The sequence below is a fragment of the Scyliorhinus canicula genome, chromosome 17 (genome assembly GCF_902713615.1).
Source record: "Scyliorhinus canicula chromosome 17, sScyCan1.1, whole genome shotgun sequence".
Taxonomy (NCBI): Eukaryota; Metazoa; Chordata; class Chondrichthyes; order Carcharhiniformes; family Scyliorhinidae; genus Scyliorhinus; species Scyliorhinus canicula.
The window spans coordinates 70,465,072-70,484,745 of record NC_052162.1 but is presented as its reverse complement, the minus strand read 5'-3'; the positions used below and the strand labels follow the sequence as shown (position 1 = coordinate 70,484,745).

Here is a 19,674-nt window from a genome sequence, read left to right as displayed (position 1 = left end):
TCACTTCTTGTAGCATGGTGATACTTGTCAAGGCTATTGTTTCGTGCTACTGACTTTCGACATTGGGTACTGGATTCAGATATGCAAATTGATTTCCATTTGGACTTTCACATGTTGGAGAGAGGAAACTTTATTCCAGGACTCGGATGTTGAAGAATAATTTTCCAATCAATTTCACCTCTCATATTTTCCTCATAGATTTACAGAAGTAAATTATTTGTTTGGGTATAGATCTATGGGGAAATGCACTTTTTACAGTGAAATAATTTGCTCTAATAATGGAATAAAAGTCAATGACAATGATCTTAGGTAAAATTTCAAGAAAGCTTGATATACAGAATTTCTAACAATTCATTCACACATCGGCTAATGTTGAAGGTAATTCAGACTCAACGTTCGATGTGACATTCTCCAACTGGTTGGACATTGAGGATGTATGAACAGTTTAACTATATGATTACACTATCGTTGTTCTTATTTTATGATATATTCAATCAACTGTAGCACCAATGTGTAGTGGTTCAACTTTGCACCAACGCTGGTTATGGTTATGGTGTGAATGCAACAAAAGTTTAGAACAATTTCCTTCTTTGACAGAAATGATACTTTAGGTTTTCTTAGCAAACAGCTCAGCTCAGAATTTAGCAGAGTTATATTTGTTCTACACACAACATATTTTAGTATTTTGAATGCCACACAGAACTTTGAACCAATTATCTTCAGGGTCACATTATTTTCATGAGTGCTTATGACTTCAATTCAAGGAAGGCAGTTTTATGCTGTATTTAATCTAATAAATGTCACTTTGGTTTAACTATAAACGCAAAGAATGAAGACTTTAATCTGACCTTAACTAGTTCAAAGCACTTTGGACTGGTTAGCTGAAGGGCCACTGTGGCTCCGTGTCAGTATTCCCCCACCTGCGTCTAGCCTAATTAGATCAAGGATGGGAGATCAATTTGAACTGCCAGGAGTACCAATTAATTAACTAAAACTGTGCGCTAATTACTAGCCATGCATTTCCTTAACTGGTAGTGCTGAATTGATGATAGCAAAATACTGCGGGAATTTTGCTAAGATTAGATCATTTAAATGGCTACTGTCATCTGATAAGTTGTCTTGCAAGATCACTTACTGGATTGGTAAACCCGAGAAGAGTACAATTGATTGGGACAAAAAGAATTGGGTACTCCAAATGTGTAAAAAAAAGGTTTACCAATAGCCTCAAAATACGTTTAAAGAAACCCCAAGGACTGCTAGCTTAGGAAGCTGTAGGTATTAATAACATTCCTTCCCTTGTACTGGAGGGAGAAAATAAATAACAATCCATGAAAGCCTAAAAGCAGAAAGGCATAAGTGTTTTCATACGTATTTTAAGGGATGTGAGTTTCGCTGGCAAGGCCAACATTTGTTGCTCATCCTGAACTGCCTTTTAGACGATTGGTGGCTATGTTCCCATTCCAATAAATGGGGCGGAACAGTGGCACAGTAGTCAGCACTGCTGCCTCACAGCTCCACGACCCCGGGTTCAATTCCGGCCTTGGGTGACTGTGTGGAGTTTGCACTTCCTTCCAGTGTCTGTGTGGGTTTCCTGCGGCTGATCCCTGTTTCCTCCCACAGTCCAAAGATGTGCAGGTTAGGTGGATTGGCCATGATAAATTACCCCTTTGTGTCCAAAAGGTTAGGTGGGGTTACTGGGTTACGGGGATGGGGTGGAGGCAAGGGCAAAGGCAAGATTCTTTCCAAGGGCAGATGCAGACTCGATGGCCGATTGGCCAATCTGCACTGTAAATTCTATGGTTTTATGATCTTAGTTAGTTCATATGATCTTACAGATTTTAAAGCTGAAAGAAAGAAAAACAAAGTGACATTTGGTATTTTCAACATCTAAGGGCCACTTGGAAGCATGATTGCAGAGTTGCTGGTGATTCAGTATCCCACTGAGGCAAGGCCTCGCTCCTTTGCTGTGCAATGGCGGAGAGGCCCACATATTGCAGATAACGCTGCCAATTGACCTTTCCTTAGCAGTAGTCATGGTGGCCTGAGCTTAAGTTACATGTCTCATAGCCACCACCGGCCTAGCCCCCAGAAGTGTGGCCCAACGCCAGAGTGGTTCGCGCCGTTCTTGGTGCCACGTCGGGCCATTCCGCCGATTGCGGGAGAATCCCGCCCAATTTATATTTACTTTTTACAAAAAGGAAGATCAGTACAATCAACAGAATAAGGTACAATGACCGGAATTCTCCCCTACCCAGCGGGGCGGGGGGTCCCGGCGGGACGGAGTGGTGTGAATTCTCCGCACCTTTAGGGGCTAGGCCTGCGCCGGAGCGGATCCCGCTCCGCCGATCGGCGCGAACGGCCTTTGGCGCCACGCCAGCCGGGGCCGAAAGGCCTTCGCCGGTGCGTCAGCGGCTGCTGACGTCATACCAGCGCCTGCGCAGGTGAAGGGGTCTCTTCCTCCCCCGCCATGGTGAAGGCCATGGCAGGGTGGAAGACAGAGAGTGCCCCCATGGCACAGGCCCGCCCGCCGATCAGTGGGCACCGATCGTGGGCCAGGCCACCGTGGGGGCACCCCCCCAGGGCCAGATTGCCCCGCGCCCCCCCCCAACCCCCCAGGACCCTGGCGCCCGCCCGTGTCGCCAATCCCGCCGGCACCAGACGTGCTTTGATTCCCGCCGGCGGGAAAGGCCTGTCAGCGGCGGAACTTCGGCCCATCGCGGGCCGGAGAATTGCCGCGCGGGGTGCAACGCGCCCCTGCCGATTCCCAGGTGGCGGAGAATTCGGGCCACGGCGGGGGCGGGATTGACGCCAGCCCCGGGCGATCCTCCGACGTCCCGGACGGTCGGAGGATTCCGCCCAATGTTTGTAACTGGTGTTGTATGTCAGTCATCACCATATTTAGACCTCCACAAATTACATCAAACTCCTTGCTTCCTCACACCTTTTCTCCATGCACATTTCTTTTTTAAATCCTGCAATTGAGTCAACATTGCCTTAGGTGAAAATCTATTCCAAAAGCTAACAACTCTAAATTGTCGATAATTCTTGCTTCAACTATATCGAACATTTTTGCTTTGTTTCCAATCGTGACTTCTAGCTCTCTGCATAAAACAATGCCTGTTTTGAGACTTTCACAATGCCTCTTCTGAATGCTGTTTTCTCGAAATAAAATCATTTTGTCCCAATTATGGAATCCCTTCAGCACAGAAGGGGGCCATTCGCCCATCGAGTCTGCACCGACCCTATGAAAGAGCAATCCGACAAGTCCACTCCCCCTTAATGCCTCAACCTAACCTACACACATCTTTGGGCACGAAGGAGCAATTTAGCATGGTCAATCCACCTAACCTGAACATCTTTGGACTGTGGGAGGAAACTGGAGCACCCGGAGGAAACCCACGCACATATGGGGAGGATGTGCAGACTCCACACAGACAGTGATCCAAGCCGGAATAGAACCTGGGACCCTGGAGCTGTGAAGCCATTGTGCTATCCACAATGCTACCGTGCTGCCCGCAGTTAAATCATAATTTGCACCGCAGGTAAATCATAATGTCCGACTTGGCGTAAAAGGGCTTGTCAGGTATTTGAACCCGGGCCTCTCGCATGCTCATTGATTGAAATACCCTCAGCGAAAACACGGGCAGGATTCTCTGCCAGTGGGATTCTCCATTCCTCCGGCAGTACATCCACGTCCACGGGTTTCCCGATGGCAGGGGGTGACCACAATGGGAAATCCCATTGTCAGTTGGCGGGAATGGAGAATCCCACTGTCAGTGAGGGTGTGCCGCCGAAGAACATACGGCAGGCCAACTGGAGAATCCCACCCCATACCCCAAGACCCCTCCTAGACCTATGAGCCTGCACTTCCTTCGGTAAAGGGTATCAGACTGTTCATTGTCTCGTCTCCAAAAATGTTTTGTGGGGATATGGAGGAATTCTTTGAACAGAGACTATCGCTCATGGATAGAAGCTACAGAAACCAACCAACTGTTAAAAATAAGCTTACACACTCCCCTTCTTCACCAGGTTAAAATTAAATTTAACACTTGTATGTGTTTATATGTGCTTGAAGAAAACAATTTGGTGTTCATCAAAGCAGTATTTTACTTAGTCTTTCCATATCTCTTCCACTTGCTTTCAAAGTCTTCCTACTTAGAACATAGAACATAGAACAGTACAGCACAGAACAGGCCCTTCGGCCCTCGATGTTGTGCCGAACAATGATCACCCTACTTAAACCCACGTAACCCGTATACCCATAACCCAATAATCCCCCCATTAACCTTACACTACGGGCAATTTAGCATGGCCAATCCACCTAACCCGCACATCTTTGGACTGTGGGAGGAAACCGGAGCACCCGGAGGAAACCCACGCACACACGGGGAGGACGTGCAGACTCCACACAGACAGTGACCCAGCCGAGAATCGAACCTGGGACCCTGGAGCTGTGAAGCATTGATGCTAACCACCATGCTACCGTGAGGCTGTAACTTGATGGATTTTATAAATTTCGACATTCTGCAACAAAATCCTGGTGGGGTTACCAGTAAATTTACACACATTTGTGATTCCAGAAATGATTACTGAGGGATTCTACTGGCCATAGCTAACAAATTGGAAATGCTGTTATTAATGACTGCATTCTATTTCTCATTATCTAACTAATTCATCATCCAATTTACAACTTCCTCCCTGATCCCATGAGTTTTAATTTTAGCCATAGCCTTTTATGTGGGGAACCTTGTGATTTGGAAGGATGTAATAGTAATCACATTACTGGCAGCTAACTTATTTCCATCTACAAATAATTCTGTTAAATTTGGTCGGCGTGATCTGTCTTTCATACGGATGGAAGCTTGAATTTATTGGGGGATATTAACTGGGTTACTTCGTTCACGAACAGATGCCAATGTTTTACCCAAATATAAGAGGTCAAGTTAGCAAACCGGAAATTCCAAGAACCATGTTACCAACCGTTTCAACATATTGAAGTCTACTCGTACAGCATGAATGAAAACACCTACAATGAGTGCAAACACTGCCAAATATTGCGTTTGTAGGTTAATCAGAAAAACTCATGAGTGCATGTGATTCTGTACTTGCACTATTGTGTTGGTTTGACTTATTCTTGATGAAGGTATGGGTGGAGACACTACAATAAATGTCCGATGCTATTTATGCACTGATGAGCAATTGGTAGCTCCTATCTTGCACTGGCATTTCTTACAACAGTGACTGGACCTCAAAAAGTACTTCAATGTTTTGACCAACACTTTATTTTCCCTTCAACCGACATCAATAAAGAAACTGATTATCTGCTTTGTGCAAACTGGCTGCCATGTTTCTCCAAGTTGCAACAGTGGTTACACTTAACAAAAAGTATTTAATTGGTTCCGACATACTTAGGATGTCCTGAGATCTGATTGGCACTATATAATCGAAAGATCTTCCATCTAAATTATCTCACCTATATTGACTTGCTACCAAATACAATTTTCACAGTCTCTTGACCAACCAGCTACTTTTCGGTCCACACGAACTTGCGTTTGGCTCTCATAGTTTGCAGTGAGAGTATCTTTTGATTTTTTTAGAGAAGTTCATTTGAACTACAAATAAAAAGAGAAGAATGCTGGAAATAGTCAACAGTCAGGCAGAGTTTGTGGAGAGATAAACAGATTGGCCCAGACCTTTCAGACAGCAGCAGCGCACGAGTGTCCACCACTGGCTGCATTTAAAATGCCCTCTTAGCATTTTATGCTGGAATCTCCACTCCTTCCAACTCCAGTTTCAATCCAGCGAGGGGCAGAGTCAGGTGACCAAATGGCAAACCATGGCTGCAACAAAGTCGCACCCCCTTTTTCATCAAGAAGACTTGCACTTTAAGGTCTGCCTTCACCTCTGGTCAGATGATTGTTGTGAAGTTTTAAAATCATAGAGCGCCTGTGACTTTTTAAGCAAGTTTCCTGTCCGGGGGAAAGTTTCACGTCCCACCCAGCCAACAAGATTTTTCAGTCCCGCCGAAGTCGATGGACTTTTAATGGACTTGCCCCTGTCGTGGCAGAGCTGTAAGATTCTACTCCAGGAGTCCACCTAATTGGCTGACTTCCTGTCAGGTAGGGAACACTGAAAGACCATTACCTGAGAGCAAGTAGGTTTCCTGCCGCTTGGAGATCACAAGGGATCATGTGGCCGTACACCATCAGGGCAGAGATTGGTGGATGTGTCTGTGATCATGGGACGGGTTATCAAAGCATGGGCAATATTATGGGAAGGGGTGTTCCAGTCACAGGCAGGAGGAGGTTTGATCATAGGGGGAAGCAAATTAGCTTGGGGGTCCTGTCCTCCTCATGGGAAAGTAGCACTGGAAAGCCACTTACCCGTTTATGTTTGTTAAAAGTCATGCCCAACATACCGTGGTCTTTGGAAATTAAAGCATTTTGCATGTTAGAATAAGATAGATGCCATAATAATTCCTCCATATAATTGTATGAAATAAAATAGCTGAGGAGCTATCTGTTGCAGAGAAAGTGTCGCCATCAAATGCATTAAATTAGGGTAGGTTATATTTGACAGAATTCTCCTGTTCTCCAATTCTCTTGCCATTCCTGCTCTACTCCCTGTAAACTGATGGTGACATTTGCACAGGCACTACAGTCCTCCACTACCTTAGCCCCGAGGCTGTTTCTCATGCATAAGTCTGGACAGTGAATTGGTGTAAGAAGGATATTCTAATCTTGATCTCATCTGGGAGAGGAAATTGCTGCCTTTGCCAACTTGTGTGAGAAAGAATTGCTTTCATTTAAAATTAGTGAAGGTGGGAATTTCACTCCCTTTACATCCACACATTTAGGCACTTCTGCACTGAGCCACTGCGTAGTGATTAAGAGAGCTTATTTTCCATCTCCAGCCTCAAGTTGTTGAAGCTTGTTGCAGTAAACCTATTATTGCCCTGGGACAAATTAATTAACTGAGCACAGACCAAATTTCAAGCCTAAGATCTCCCTGATCACTAGGACTCTGTGGCACATTGTATAGTACATTTATATCAATAGGCCATCAAAAACTTCAACTGTATTGTTTGAAAATGAATGAAATGAAAATCGCTTATTGTCACGAGTAGGCTTCAATGAAGTTACTGTGAAAAGCCCCTAGTCGCCACATTTCGGCGCCTGTCCGGGGAGGCTGGTACGGGAATTGAACCGTGTTGCTGGCCTGCTTGGTCCGCTTTAAAAGCCAGCGATTTAGCCCAGTGAGCTAAACCAGCCCCTGCTTTTAAAATATAATTCTAGGAAAGTTTGTATCCTCACCCATTCACAGAAGCTGAAAGTTACCATCATTCAATTGTTACAGTCGCCCTTTATTGCCTTAAGAAGCGACATATAAAATGACTTTCTGGGCAGCACGGTGGCGCAGTGGTTAGCACTGCTGCCCTATGGCGCCACGCTGAGGACCCCAGTTTGATCCAAGCCCCGGGTCACTGTCCATATGGAGTTTGAACATTCTACCCAAGGCAGCCTGGGTCTTACCCCAACAACCCAAAGATGAGCAAGGTAGGTGGATTGGCTCCGCTAAATTGCCCCTTAGATGGAAAAAAAAATTAATTGGGTCCTCTAAATTTATTTTAAAAATATAAAATGACTTTTTCATTTTACTCACCAGTTTGCGACTCTATTTTTAAATTAATAGTAGGTGTCTTAAAATCATCCAAGTTTTGAATTTGTATTGACTTGATATCAATAACTCCGAACCATGATTAACTCGTTTAGTAGTGCTGGACCAAGGGAAGCCATACCTGAACATAGTTAATGCATATATTTGTGTACAAGGATGTAGCTTTCAATCTGGTTGAGGGCTAAAAGTAGAGGGGAACAGGGTACACATGGATCGTATCCTGCCACTTGGCATGACAGTTACATTAACAGTAGATGATGCAGCAGCAACACCAGTCCTCCAGGGTCATGTTATTTGAATACTTGTGCTTCCTCCTCCCAGTTTTAGTTCAAGCTTCGACTGCTGAATTCAAATTAGAGACAGCTCAGCAGGGTAGGCACAGGAAGAGATGGAAAATCAGCAGTGGGAGGTCTGTAATGAGGAGTTGCCATTTAAGTATCACAGCACTGGAGGAGTCGAGCAATAGTACATTTACCAACGGAAATGAGAAAGAGCAGAATAGAATAAGGGAAAAATAGCTGTGGATAACAGCCAAGCTGAACTTGGAAATTCTGACAGCTTGAAGCTTTGCAATATTAAAACACTAATGTAAGGGCTAGAGCTTTTGCTTTTTTGGATCAGTTCCTTATATATGTAGAGGCTTACTTAGGCACAGATATATATGGGAGGTGAGAGAGGATTCATGGACCAATAGCGGACTATGTTTAAACAGATTCAAAATCACGCAAAAGGAAAAAGGACAATTATTAAAGGTTATGTATGAAGGGCAGGGGATTGGAACTGATTGGGTAATAGCCAGCACAGACGTGATGGGCTGCTTGGCGTCCTGCTGTACTTTATGACTGTGATTCTAAAGTAGTGGTGCAAATCAAAATATAGGTCAGCCAGCCCCTGTTGCATATATTTCAGACCTATCAGTGTCTGCAGACAACAGCTAACTACTATTCATGATTAATTAAAACATTTCTCTAACTATCATACTCCTGTAACAAATGATTTCAAATTACCAGCCCATTTCTACTGTTGTCACATTCTCAGCTCTTTTAACAAATGGCTAAGTAGGCCTGTATCTGTGAAGTAGCTATGTAGGTCAGAGCTGCTTAATAGCACTGTTCATCTAGGCCATATAATTACCTCAAGCAATTTGCCTCAAACACAGGAAATCACTTACTGGATTCAGGGTCTGAGTTGCCATCACCTTCAGTCCTACTTGGGGATGTTTGCTCGTAGTATTCTTCCTGTGGGAAGCCGAGGGGCAGAGGGTGCGCTGTGCTGGCACTGTTGTTGGGTTCATGGTCACCCAATCCACTGTCGCTGCAACTTTCCTGAGATCCATCAGGGAGGTGGAATGTGACCCTTCGTTGTGACTGGAAGAAGAAGAATGACATTGGTTATTTTGTGACCATGCAAGAGATGGGTCACTTTATTTTTAAAGCTTATCATCTATTTATTTGCTGCTTCTAATTTTCTCACCTTCTCTTCTGAAGGCACTAACTCTCGCCGACTTCAGATATCGGTCGCAACACTGAGTTCACACGGCCATGTTTCTGTGTAAGACTGGATACTGAACGTTCGTTTGCCCTTTGGGTGTGATGGGCATCACAGCTGAACCCATTCTTGGCCTCGCCCCATTTCCACTACTGCAAACCTTTGAAGAGAAGCTACCTGACTGTAATCAGGGGTGGGATTCTCCAGCCTTCTAGCCGCGTGTTTCTCGGCGGCGACAAGTGGCATGCCGTTCTCTGGTGGTGGGATACTCTGTTCCCACCGTTGTCAATAGGATTTCCCACTGAAGCCGCGCCACGCCTCCGGGAAACCCACAGGCAGGAGGTGAGCTGTTGGCGGGACCAGTGAATCCTGCCACGAGCAAACGACTAGAGAACTCCAGCCCTGGTATGACCATTCCCTAAATGAGATCTATGATCAGCTGAGATCAGCTACCTCGGAACACACTGGGAATCAAACTTGGGAAAACAACAGGTCTTACTGAATCAGTTTCACATCGATCAGATATACATACATGCATACGAATTAGGAGCAGGAGTAGGCCATTCAGTCCGCTTGAGCCTGCTCTGCCATTCCATAAGATGATGGCTGATCTGACTGTCACCTCACATGTTCCCCCAGGAACCTATCTCTGTCTGTCTTGACTTTGCTTCGACTGCCTTTTGAGGAAGGGAGTTCCAAAGATTTACTACCCTCTGAGAAAGAACATTTCTTCTCATCTTTGTCTTAAATGGGTGACCCCTTATTTTTAAACAGTGACCCGTAGTCCTATATTTTCTCACAAGAGGAAACATCCTCTCCATTTCGACCCTGACAAGATCCCTCAGCATTTTATATGTCATAATCAAGTTGCTTCTTATTCTTGTAACCTACAGCGGGTACAAGCCGAGCCTGTCCAATCTTTCCTCGTAAGACAACCCCCCCATTCCCGGTATTAGTTTAGTAAATCTTCTCTGAACTGCTTCCAACGCTTTTACATCCATTCTTACATAATGAGACCAATACTCTACAGTACTCTAGATGTGGTTTCACCAGTCACATACAACTTTTGTATTCATTTCCCCTTAAATAAATTCATTTTCATCATTATTTGCTGCACCTACATTCTAGCCTTTTGCAATTCAGGCATTAAGTCACCCAGATCCTTCGGCATCTCAGCTCTGCAATTTCTCACCATTTAGATAATATACTTCTTTTTATTTGTCCTGACGAAATGGATAACACATTTTTGCACAATATACTCAGCCAGTAGTTTGCCCGCTCATCTATGTTTCCTTGCAGTCTCTCTGGCCAAAATTCTCTGGCCATTCGCTGGCGCTGGGATTCTCTGGTCCCGAACCCCCATCCGCTGCTTCCCTGGTGACGTGGAGTGGCTTCAATGGGAATTCCCATTAACAGCGGCGGGAGCAGAAAATCCCGCCGGCAGGGAATGCTGCACCACCTCCTACACACGGCTGGGAGGCTGGAGAATCATGCCTGACTTCACAACTTACTTTACTATCAATCTTTGTATTATCAGAAAATTTAGCAACCATACCTTCGATACCTTCCTCCAAATAATTTATATTTGTAAAATGTTAAGGACCCTGCACTGGGCCCTTGTGGTACAACATAAGTTACATCCCGCAAACCAGAAAAAGGACCACTTATAGCTTTGACAAAGAGTCATCGGACTCAAAACGTTAGCTCTTTTCTCTCCCGACAGATGCTGCCAGACCTGCTGAGATTTTCCAGCATTTTGTCTTTCGCCACTTATAACTTGACTCTGTTCCCTATTAACTCGCCAATCTGCTATCCATGCCAAACCTTACACCAAGTTTTCATTTTCTGCAATTACCTTTGATGTGGTATTTTATAAATGATGTGGAGATGCCGGCGTTGGACTGGGGGAACTGCTCCTTCCTCAGGTGATTCACTTGAGGAAGGAGCTGTGCTCCGAAAGCTAGTGTTTGAAACAAACCTGTTGGACTTTAACCTGGTGTTGCAAGACTTCTTACTGTATTTTATAAAATGTGCTCTGGAAATCAACAGCACATGTGACTTGTTCAAAGAATTCCAATTAACTGGTCATACATGACTTCCCTTTCAGAAACTCATGTTGACTTTGCCTGATTACCTTGAATTTTTGGAAACTGTGCACTGGGCCAACCCGCGCATGCGCGGTGGCCTCCCTCAACGTGCCGGCCCCGAAGCAACATGGCGCGGGAGTTCAGGGGCCGCCACGTAAGAAAATAGGCCCGGGGAGCGAGAGGCTGGCCTGCCAATCGGTGGTAACCGATCGCAGGCCAAGCCCCATCGGAGACCCTCCCGTGGTCGGAGCCCCCCTTTCCCCCACCACAGGCCGCCCCCCCGGCCCTGCGCGCAGAGTTCCCGCCGGCTGCTACCAGGTGTGGACGGCGCCAGCGGGATTCAGCCTTTTTAGAGCGGCCGCTCGGCCCATCCGGGCCAGAGAAACGGCGGGCCGGCCGCATGAAGCGGCCCCGACTGGCGCCGCACCAAACGTGCCGGTGCCACCTCCTACACACGGCTGGGACGCTGGAGAATCATGCCTATGCTCTCTTCACAACTTACTTTACTATCAATCTTTGTAGTATCAGAAAATTTAGCAACCACACCTTTGATACCTTCCTCCAAATAATTTATATTTGTAAAATGTTGAGGACCCTGCACTGACCCCTGTGGCACAACACAAGTTACATCCCGCAAACCAGAAAAAGGACCACCAGAAAAAAGAATTGCGTGCCGGCGTCAGGGCAGCGTGGCGCGGTTATGGGCATTCTCCGGCTTGGCGCGGGGCTGGGAGAATCCCGCCCTAGGTATCTAAAAAACAAAAGTTAATTTCAACTGTGTTGTGACTCCGAGTTAAATGGGGCTGGAATTGACTGCACATTAGCCCTGGGGGTCATGACATTATATTCTGCCCAATCATCCAGTGTAGATCTCTTTATCCTTTCTTGCCAATTTGAAAACAAAGTATATATTTTAAGGCTATATGATGGACCAAATCATGTCCTATGTCTGGACTTAACTAAGTAATCACTGAAAACAGTCAATTATTCATGATTGAAGACCATCTGGAAGGAAAATTTAAATCAACCGCATTACGTTGTGCACATTCAGACTAAACACGAACTCTTTGGGCGGGATTCTGCCATAATCAGCGGGACGGGCAACTCAGGGGGGACAGAGTGGCCGCACCTCCGCACCTGGAGTGGTTTGTGCCCCACCGGCTGGCGGGAATGGGACTTGGCGCCGCGCCAACCGACGCAGTAGGGCCTCCGCCAGCCAGCGCGTGTTGGCGCATGCGCGGGAGCGCCAGCGTATGCTGGCATCAGCCCCGCGCATGCGCAGAGGGCTTCGTTTCCGCACCGCCAATAGCGGACTACTACAGCCGCCGGTACGGAACAATAGAGTGCCCCCATGGCACAGGCCCGCCCGCGGATCGGTGGGCCCCGATCGCGGCCCAGGCCACCGTGGGAGCACCTCCTGGGGCCAGAACCCCCCGCGCCCCCCCCAAGAACCCTGGAGGCCACCCGCGCCGCCAGGTCCCGCCGGTAAGGACCGACTCCAATTTACACCGGTGGGACTGGCAAAAAACGGGCGGGACTTCGGCCCATTGCGGACCGAAGAATTCGGGCAGCCCCGGGGCCCATTGAGTTGCATCGATCCCCACAATTCTACGAGATGGGCGGCGCGATTCACGCCGGGCTGATTTTTGGGGAGCCGGAGAATTTGGGGGGCGGTGGGGGCAGGATTCACGCCGACCCCCGGCGATTCTCCGACCCGGCGGGGGGGTCGGAGAATCCCGCCCTTTATGCATGAAACTTGTTTTTTTTGTCTTATGTTATATTCACCTGCCTCAAAGATTTTGTTGAAACATAAACATCTGTTTAGGAAAATGGCAATTAGTAACTTTCCCCACAGTCATGCTCAAGTGCAAAGCAATTTGCAGGGTAGTAGAGAAAGCATAAGTGTGTGAGCCTAATTGCACAATTCTTTCAAAAGTGCAACACAGACAAGATGGGCTGATAGGCCTCCTAACTGTGTTACGGGAATCTGAGGGAGAAATTCATTCACATACCACCACTAAAAGACCTGTGTTCATTTCCTGGAGACATGTGGGCCAAGAGTCCAAGTCTGTATGGAACCACTAGAAATTGCACTGTACAGACATATTTCTCCCCCTATGGTCTAATGATCTATTGTGGTCTAGTAGCTACCTTTCGCTCATCAAAGTACAACACAGCTCATACATCTATTATGAGAAACTGACATCGAGAAACAAAAACCCCATTTATCAAGATCTAATTCAGCTGATGTATTCTAACACATAAACATGATACAGTGGGATTAATCTTAATTCTACCCAGCTGGAAGAAACAAGACAACTAGGCATTTAAATACAAAGAGGTTGCATACCGACTAAGCTGTTAGCATCAAATCCAATATTAACTTGCGGAATCTGCAGGAAGAGGAATAGATCATCCATGTGTAACCCAGGATTTATGCAAATTAATGACCTATGACGCCAAAAAGGATCTCAGTGACATTTTAAGCAAAGCAGATCGGCAGATGGGGAGGATGAAGTGGTTCCTCAAGGGAGTGAGGAAAAAATATCTTTCTGGTGTTCAGAGGAAACGGAATGCTTCTTGGGGACCCTGCAAGGAAAATTATAGCTTCACTGCCCCAGACACTTTCTGGTTCCTTCCTCTCCTCCGACAGGATTCTCCCAAAATTTCCTCTCCACCACTTACCTGGAAGCCAGTTTGTGAAGCCATGTTCCCTGTTGACAGAAAGAGGTATGTGGACTTTTTCACTCAGAATGGATGGAAAGTGGACTAGGGACCTTAAAATTGTGGCCTGCTGGTTAAAATTACCATAGCTCCCAGCTCCATGTGGCGGGCAAGATATTGACTCGCTGAACTGGTTTCCTGCTAGAAACACACTCCAAGTTAAAATCCATCACAGTGAATGAAGCTAGCACTTTAATAAACCTCTGTCAAAATGCAAACACTGAGGGGGGGAGGGGGGGGGGGGGGGGTTGGCATGTGGTGCAATGGTTAGCACTGGGACTGTGGCGCTGAGGGCAGACTTCGAATCCCGGCCATGGGTAATCTCCAATTAGTTGATGCATGTGTCAGGCTTTTTGTGTCTCTGTTGAAGCTATGTGTTTTATCATGAGCTGAGGTTATGAGTGCTGAAATCCTCAATTTAAAATGGGTATTAAAACTGGGACTGTCTGTGTGGATTTTGCACATTCTCCCCATGTTTGCGTGCGTTTCACCCTCACAATCCAAAGATGTGCAGGTTAGGTGGTTTGGCCAAGCTAAATTGCCCCTTAATTGGAAAAAGAAATAACTGGGTACTCTAAATTTTGGGCAAATTGCTTTCTTTTGAACTCGGAGCTAAAATAGTTTAGACATTTTCTATCAGCTATAATAAGTATGCAGAAAAGTTAATCAAAGTCTCATGTGCTCATTGCAGAAAGCTGCACATTTTATCTCCTGAAAAAATTTATTCCTACATTCCTCAAATTATTAAATAGATCAGCTTGGAAATTGGGACCGATGGCGATTTGTCCTTGTGATGTCGGATGTCCAAATCTCTGCTCTTCTACAATTTCTACACACTTTTACGACAACATTTTACACACTTTACCAGTACAGTTCTGCCCTTTTCTATTTGAAATCACTCGTATTTTACTCTACTTCAGGAAGAATGCATCCATAATATATGGTCAATTGTTGAAGTACTATGGCCTTGAAGAATCAGCAGCTCTTTCAGTGTAAATCATGCAGTACTTGAAGCTGATTATAAATTCCACTTTGGCCATTTTGCATCTGCCATGTTTCTGCCTTTTCCCTGCCGATATCAGTACATAGCTAGGACTATGATGAGAAGACATCAACTCGTAAAACTGAGCTTAGGCTCAGTTGATATAGTGCTCTATTCTCTGTGAAAGAAGGTTGAAGTCCCACTCCAAAGACAAAATCTAGGCTCATCCTCCAGTAAGGGAGCACAGGTTCTGCCATTAGGAGAAAAGGTGAGACTGAGGTCCCATTGTCCCTCTAAGGTGAACATTAAAGACGCAATGGGATTATTTTGAAGAAGAGCAGGAGAGATCTGCCTTTCACGAAATAAGAAAGGTCTGTACACACAGCTTAGTGAGGAACATTAGAGTAGAAAGAGGTAATTTTGCTTCTTGAACCTGGGGCGGGATTCTCCTACCCCCCGCCGGGTCGGAGAATTGCCGGGAGGCGGCATGAATCCCGCCCCGCCATCCCGATGCCGGCTGCCGAATTCTCTGGCACCGGGGTTTTGGCGGGGGCGGGAATCGCGCCGATCGGCGGCCGCTGGCAGCGTCCCCTCCCCGGCGATTCTCCTCCCTGCGATGGGCCGAGTGGCCGCCCGTTTTCGGCCGGTCCTGCCAGCGTAAATCAAACCAGGTCCGTACCGGCGGGACCTGGCTCTACGGGTGGCCTGCAGAGTCCTTGGGGGAACGCGTAGGGATCTGGCCCCGGGGGTGCCACCACGGTGGCATGGCCTGCGATCGGAGCCCACCGATCAGCAGGCGGGCCTGTGCCTTGGGAGCACTCTTTCCCTCCGTGCCGGCTGCTGTCAACCCCCACCATTGCCGGCATGGAGAAGAACCACCCCTGCGCATGCGCTGGGATGACACCAGCACACGCTGGCACTCTCGTGCATGCGCCAACTCGCGCCGGCCGGTGGGGGCCCTTCGGTGCCTGTTGGTGCGGCATCAAGCCCTTCCGCACCAGCTATCGTGTAGCTAACCCCACCGGCACCGGCCTAGCCCCTGAAGGTGCGGAGGATTCAGACCTTCCGGTCGGCCCGACGCCGGAGTGGGTCACGCCACTCCTCGGCGCCGGTACAGCTTGCCCTGCCGGGTAGGGGAGAATCCCGCCCCGATCTGTCATTCAATTAGATCATCTCTGATCTGCATTTCAACTTTATTTAGCGTCTTTTGCCCCCTATCCCTGAATATGTTTGGATAATAAATATGGTGCAAAATTGAGGTTGTTGAACAGATCCTTTGTAAATAACCATTATATCACACCAATCAGGGTTTCTACTTTTTATCTCCATGGGCCCCCTCCCTCTCAACTAATTTCCAACACAAGTCAAAAGCCTACCTCCAATTCCATGCCCTCTCATTTTTGCTAACAATCTCTCACGTGGAACCTTCTTAAGTGCCTTCTACAAGTCCACGCAGATAACATCCTTAGAAACTCTTTAACCTGCTTTATTATTGCTCTCTGAAAAAGTTCAATGGGACATGAAAAGCTCTATTGTTCCCTCTTATCAGCTCATACTTATGCAAACTCTCAGCCAGTCTGCCCTTGTTCACATATTCTTGTAACCCCTCCACCACTGGTGTTACATTCCCTGTTACCCTGCCTGGTTCCTTCAGTTATCAAAGGAAAGGCAGTCAATGTGTCTCTGTGTCAATTAATCTTCACCAAATATAGGGAAAATATAAACTATGATATGCAAAACTTGGCAGGTGGAGCAAGACTTTTAAAGTTGCTCCACATTGTTTATCATTTGTCACTGGCAGTTGAATGAGCCATTAGAGAATGTGTGAGGGCCCTGATGCACTGACGACTAAGAACGTTAGCGCCGTTTCCAGGATAAATGCGTTTGGAAAGCAGTCAAGGCCTCATTACACGGAAATCGTGCTACAAATTCAAATTCTACCTCTCTATGGTCCAATGTTTCAGAGCACCAATTTGCTATGCCACTGGTAGGTCTATCAATGATTATGTGTCTGTCACCACCCCAGCAATTCTACTTCTTTAAACAAGCTAATAGTGTACATCTAGTTAAAAGGAGAAAGTAATCTGGTACCTTTTCACTCACATAATAAAGTAATTTTGAATGGTGTTTCTATATCACTCTCATGTATTTAGTATTCACTAGAGATTGGAGCTATTTGGAATTATGAAACTAGAAAGAAATGTGCTCCAAGGAATGCCTCTGGTACTTTCAAATAATTCTTCTATGGTGTAATTCTGTTGTCAAGCAATGACTACTAAGGTCAAATTTTGTGTGCAGCTTTTCCCAAAAGAAATCAAATCAAAAGATTTGGAAATGGGTTGAATAATTGCACATCTACAGAGTGATTGTTGAAAATACAATATAAAAGGAGAACGATTCACCAGAAACAGTAATTACAAAGTATTCAACAGAAATATTCTATTGCACCTTTGATCAAATCAAAACATGAATTTTTTTTTTCTTGAAGCAAAGATTGGTCGTAAAAGTGAGTGTTTATTTCATATCATGACTTCCTTTTTCAAGTGTAAGCAAATGTCACTGCTCAAAACTTACTCCTATACATATATAGAATGAGTTCTTCCTTATTACTGCAAGTGTTGCATTTTCATGAATGGAATGATCTGCCTGGGCTGTATGCAGCACGATAGAAACTTAGATTTACTCTTTTTTTCCTTTCCTTCCCCTTGGACCCTTTGTGGTCGATATCATAGGTCATCCTGCGTTCAAATTCATTTTATCCCCCCCCCCCCAGGATCTGAAAGTTCCAGAATTCCTCACCTCTCTCGGTCTTTCTTTCCGCTCACTATCCACAAGCTAAAAAACTCAAGTTTGACGTTCCCTCATCATGACATCCCAATTCATGTAGTCTTCTCACATGCCATTTCTAACCTCGCTGATGTCCTGCAATGTAGAAGCCCTGACCCTTCACAATTTTTCTCAAGATGGACGAAATCTCAAAACTCTTTTGTGAATGGCGCACATTGATAAACCTGTGTCCAACCAGCTCCACCAGGCAAACCACGCTTCACATTTAGGTAGCTTTAAGTGAAGCTTAAAAAAAACAAGTTACATAAATAAAACATTAAGGAATCCAGGGGTGTGGGGAGTTAAAAAAATATTTACCTAGAGGAGACATAAAAAAAGATAAGGATGTGAAAACTGTCTGGACTCTTCAAATCAATGTTAAGAGAAACATGAAAGCTATTTCATTTTTGAAAAAATTACCATATGCAAGCAGCCTAATTAATGGATCTCTTATCCGCAACAGTACTGAAAATCCTCAACCCCATTTGCAAGATATGTTATTAACTGTTGTTTGTAGAATGTGAGGATTCCTGCAGAACCGTGCCTGGAGCTTTCTCAAATTCTAAGCACTGTTGATGTTTCTTGTGGTTGATAAGTTTCCATTCTGGGCCTGCATTTTTATGAATTAACAAAACAACGTGTTGCCTATAGGAAGAGACGGGTTGGTATATTCTAACAAGTCCAGAGTTCCTGGGTGACAAAAGAGATAGAGATTAAGATGAAGAAAGAAAAGTACCCTTATGGCGCATCTCAGGTAGGTAATGCAATCGGGAACAAGGTTGGAGCGACAGGAAAGAGAGAGCAATGCATGTATTTAATGGATGCTTGTGGATGGAGAAAGTTTTATGGTGAGGGTCCCCAGGGATTGGTTTTGGGACCCCTAATCTTTCTGATAATATAAATGACTTAGACCATGGTGTACAGGGCAGAATTTCAAAACTGCAATGACCTGCATTTTTGGACCTGCAATGTTCTGTATGAGTGTGCGGTGGAGGCAGGTTCAATTGAGGTTTTGGAGAGGGAATTGGATTCGTATTTAAAAAGGAAGAATGCAGCGAGAAGGCGGATGTGTGACACTCGGTGAATTGTTCCTTCAGAGAGTCAGCAGAGACAAGGAGGGCCAAGTGGCTTCTTTCTGCACAGTAACCATTCTGTGAAGTATGTATTTAGTTGACAAATTTGCTGATTTCTCAAATGCTGCGGAAGAGTCTGACCTTTCAAAGGTAATACACTACAAATGTGAATTCACCCAGTTCTGTCATTACATAAAATTAACCAAATGTGCAGCACAGAAACTGATCATACAGCCAACTGGATTATGCTGATGCTTTGCTTCTTATGAGCCTCCTTCTAATTCTCTTTATCTTACACTATCAGCATAACCTTCCAGTCCTTTCTCCACCATGAATTAATCTCCACTATCCTTACATATATCTATGCTATTAGCATCAACCACTTCTTCTTCTGCTAGTGAGTTCAGTGTTCCAACTATTCCCTGGAAAATACGTTCCCCTAAATTTCCTATCGGATTTATTAGAGTTTATTTTGTATTTATGGTGTCTTGCCTGACCCCAGAAGTGGAAGCATCTTTTCCATGTCAATCCTATAAAGCACATTTATGATCTACCAGGTCACACCTCAGCCTTCACTTTTCCAGAGAAAAAAATAATTGTTTGATTTGTTCATTGCTTTTTGTTTTCATTTCAATCCTAAATTTGTAACAGGAAAATTTGTAACATATTGCCTGATTATTACCTGTTTTTAGATCTAGCAAAATCCATTGCCGTATGACTGACACTTCAGAAGTGATCCGTTTCATGCAGGCAAAGCCAAAAACAAAAGAATAAAATGCTGACCCTCAGAACAGGTCAAGCAAAATCAACTAAGTTA

The 19,674-nt window shown here is 45.3% G+C and overlaps 1 protein-coding gene across 6 annotated transcripts in view; it reads right to left on the bottom strand.

Annotated features, from left to right (window-relative positions):
* Positions 1-19,674, bottom strand: part of pcdh11 (protocadherin 11) — a 777,373-nt gene that overhangs the window by 268,928 nt on the left and 488,771 nt on the right. For 5 of the 6 annotated variants that reach the window (XM_038774323.1, XM_038774325.1, XM_038774327.1 and 2 more), the window contains one exon: positions 8,849-9,044. The exons of the other annotated variant lie outside the window; for it this stretch is intronic. In XM_038774323.1, the coding sequence (XP_038630251.1) occupies positions 8,849-9,044 (196 nt within the window). The remainder of the gene's footprint in view (positions 1-8,848; positions 9,045-19,674) is intronic. 6 annotated transcript variants of the gene reach the window in all.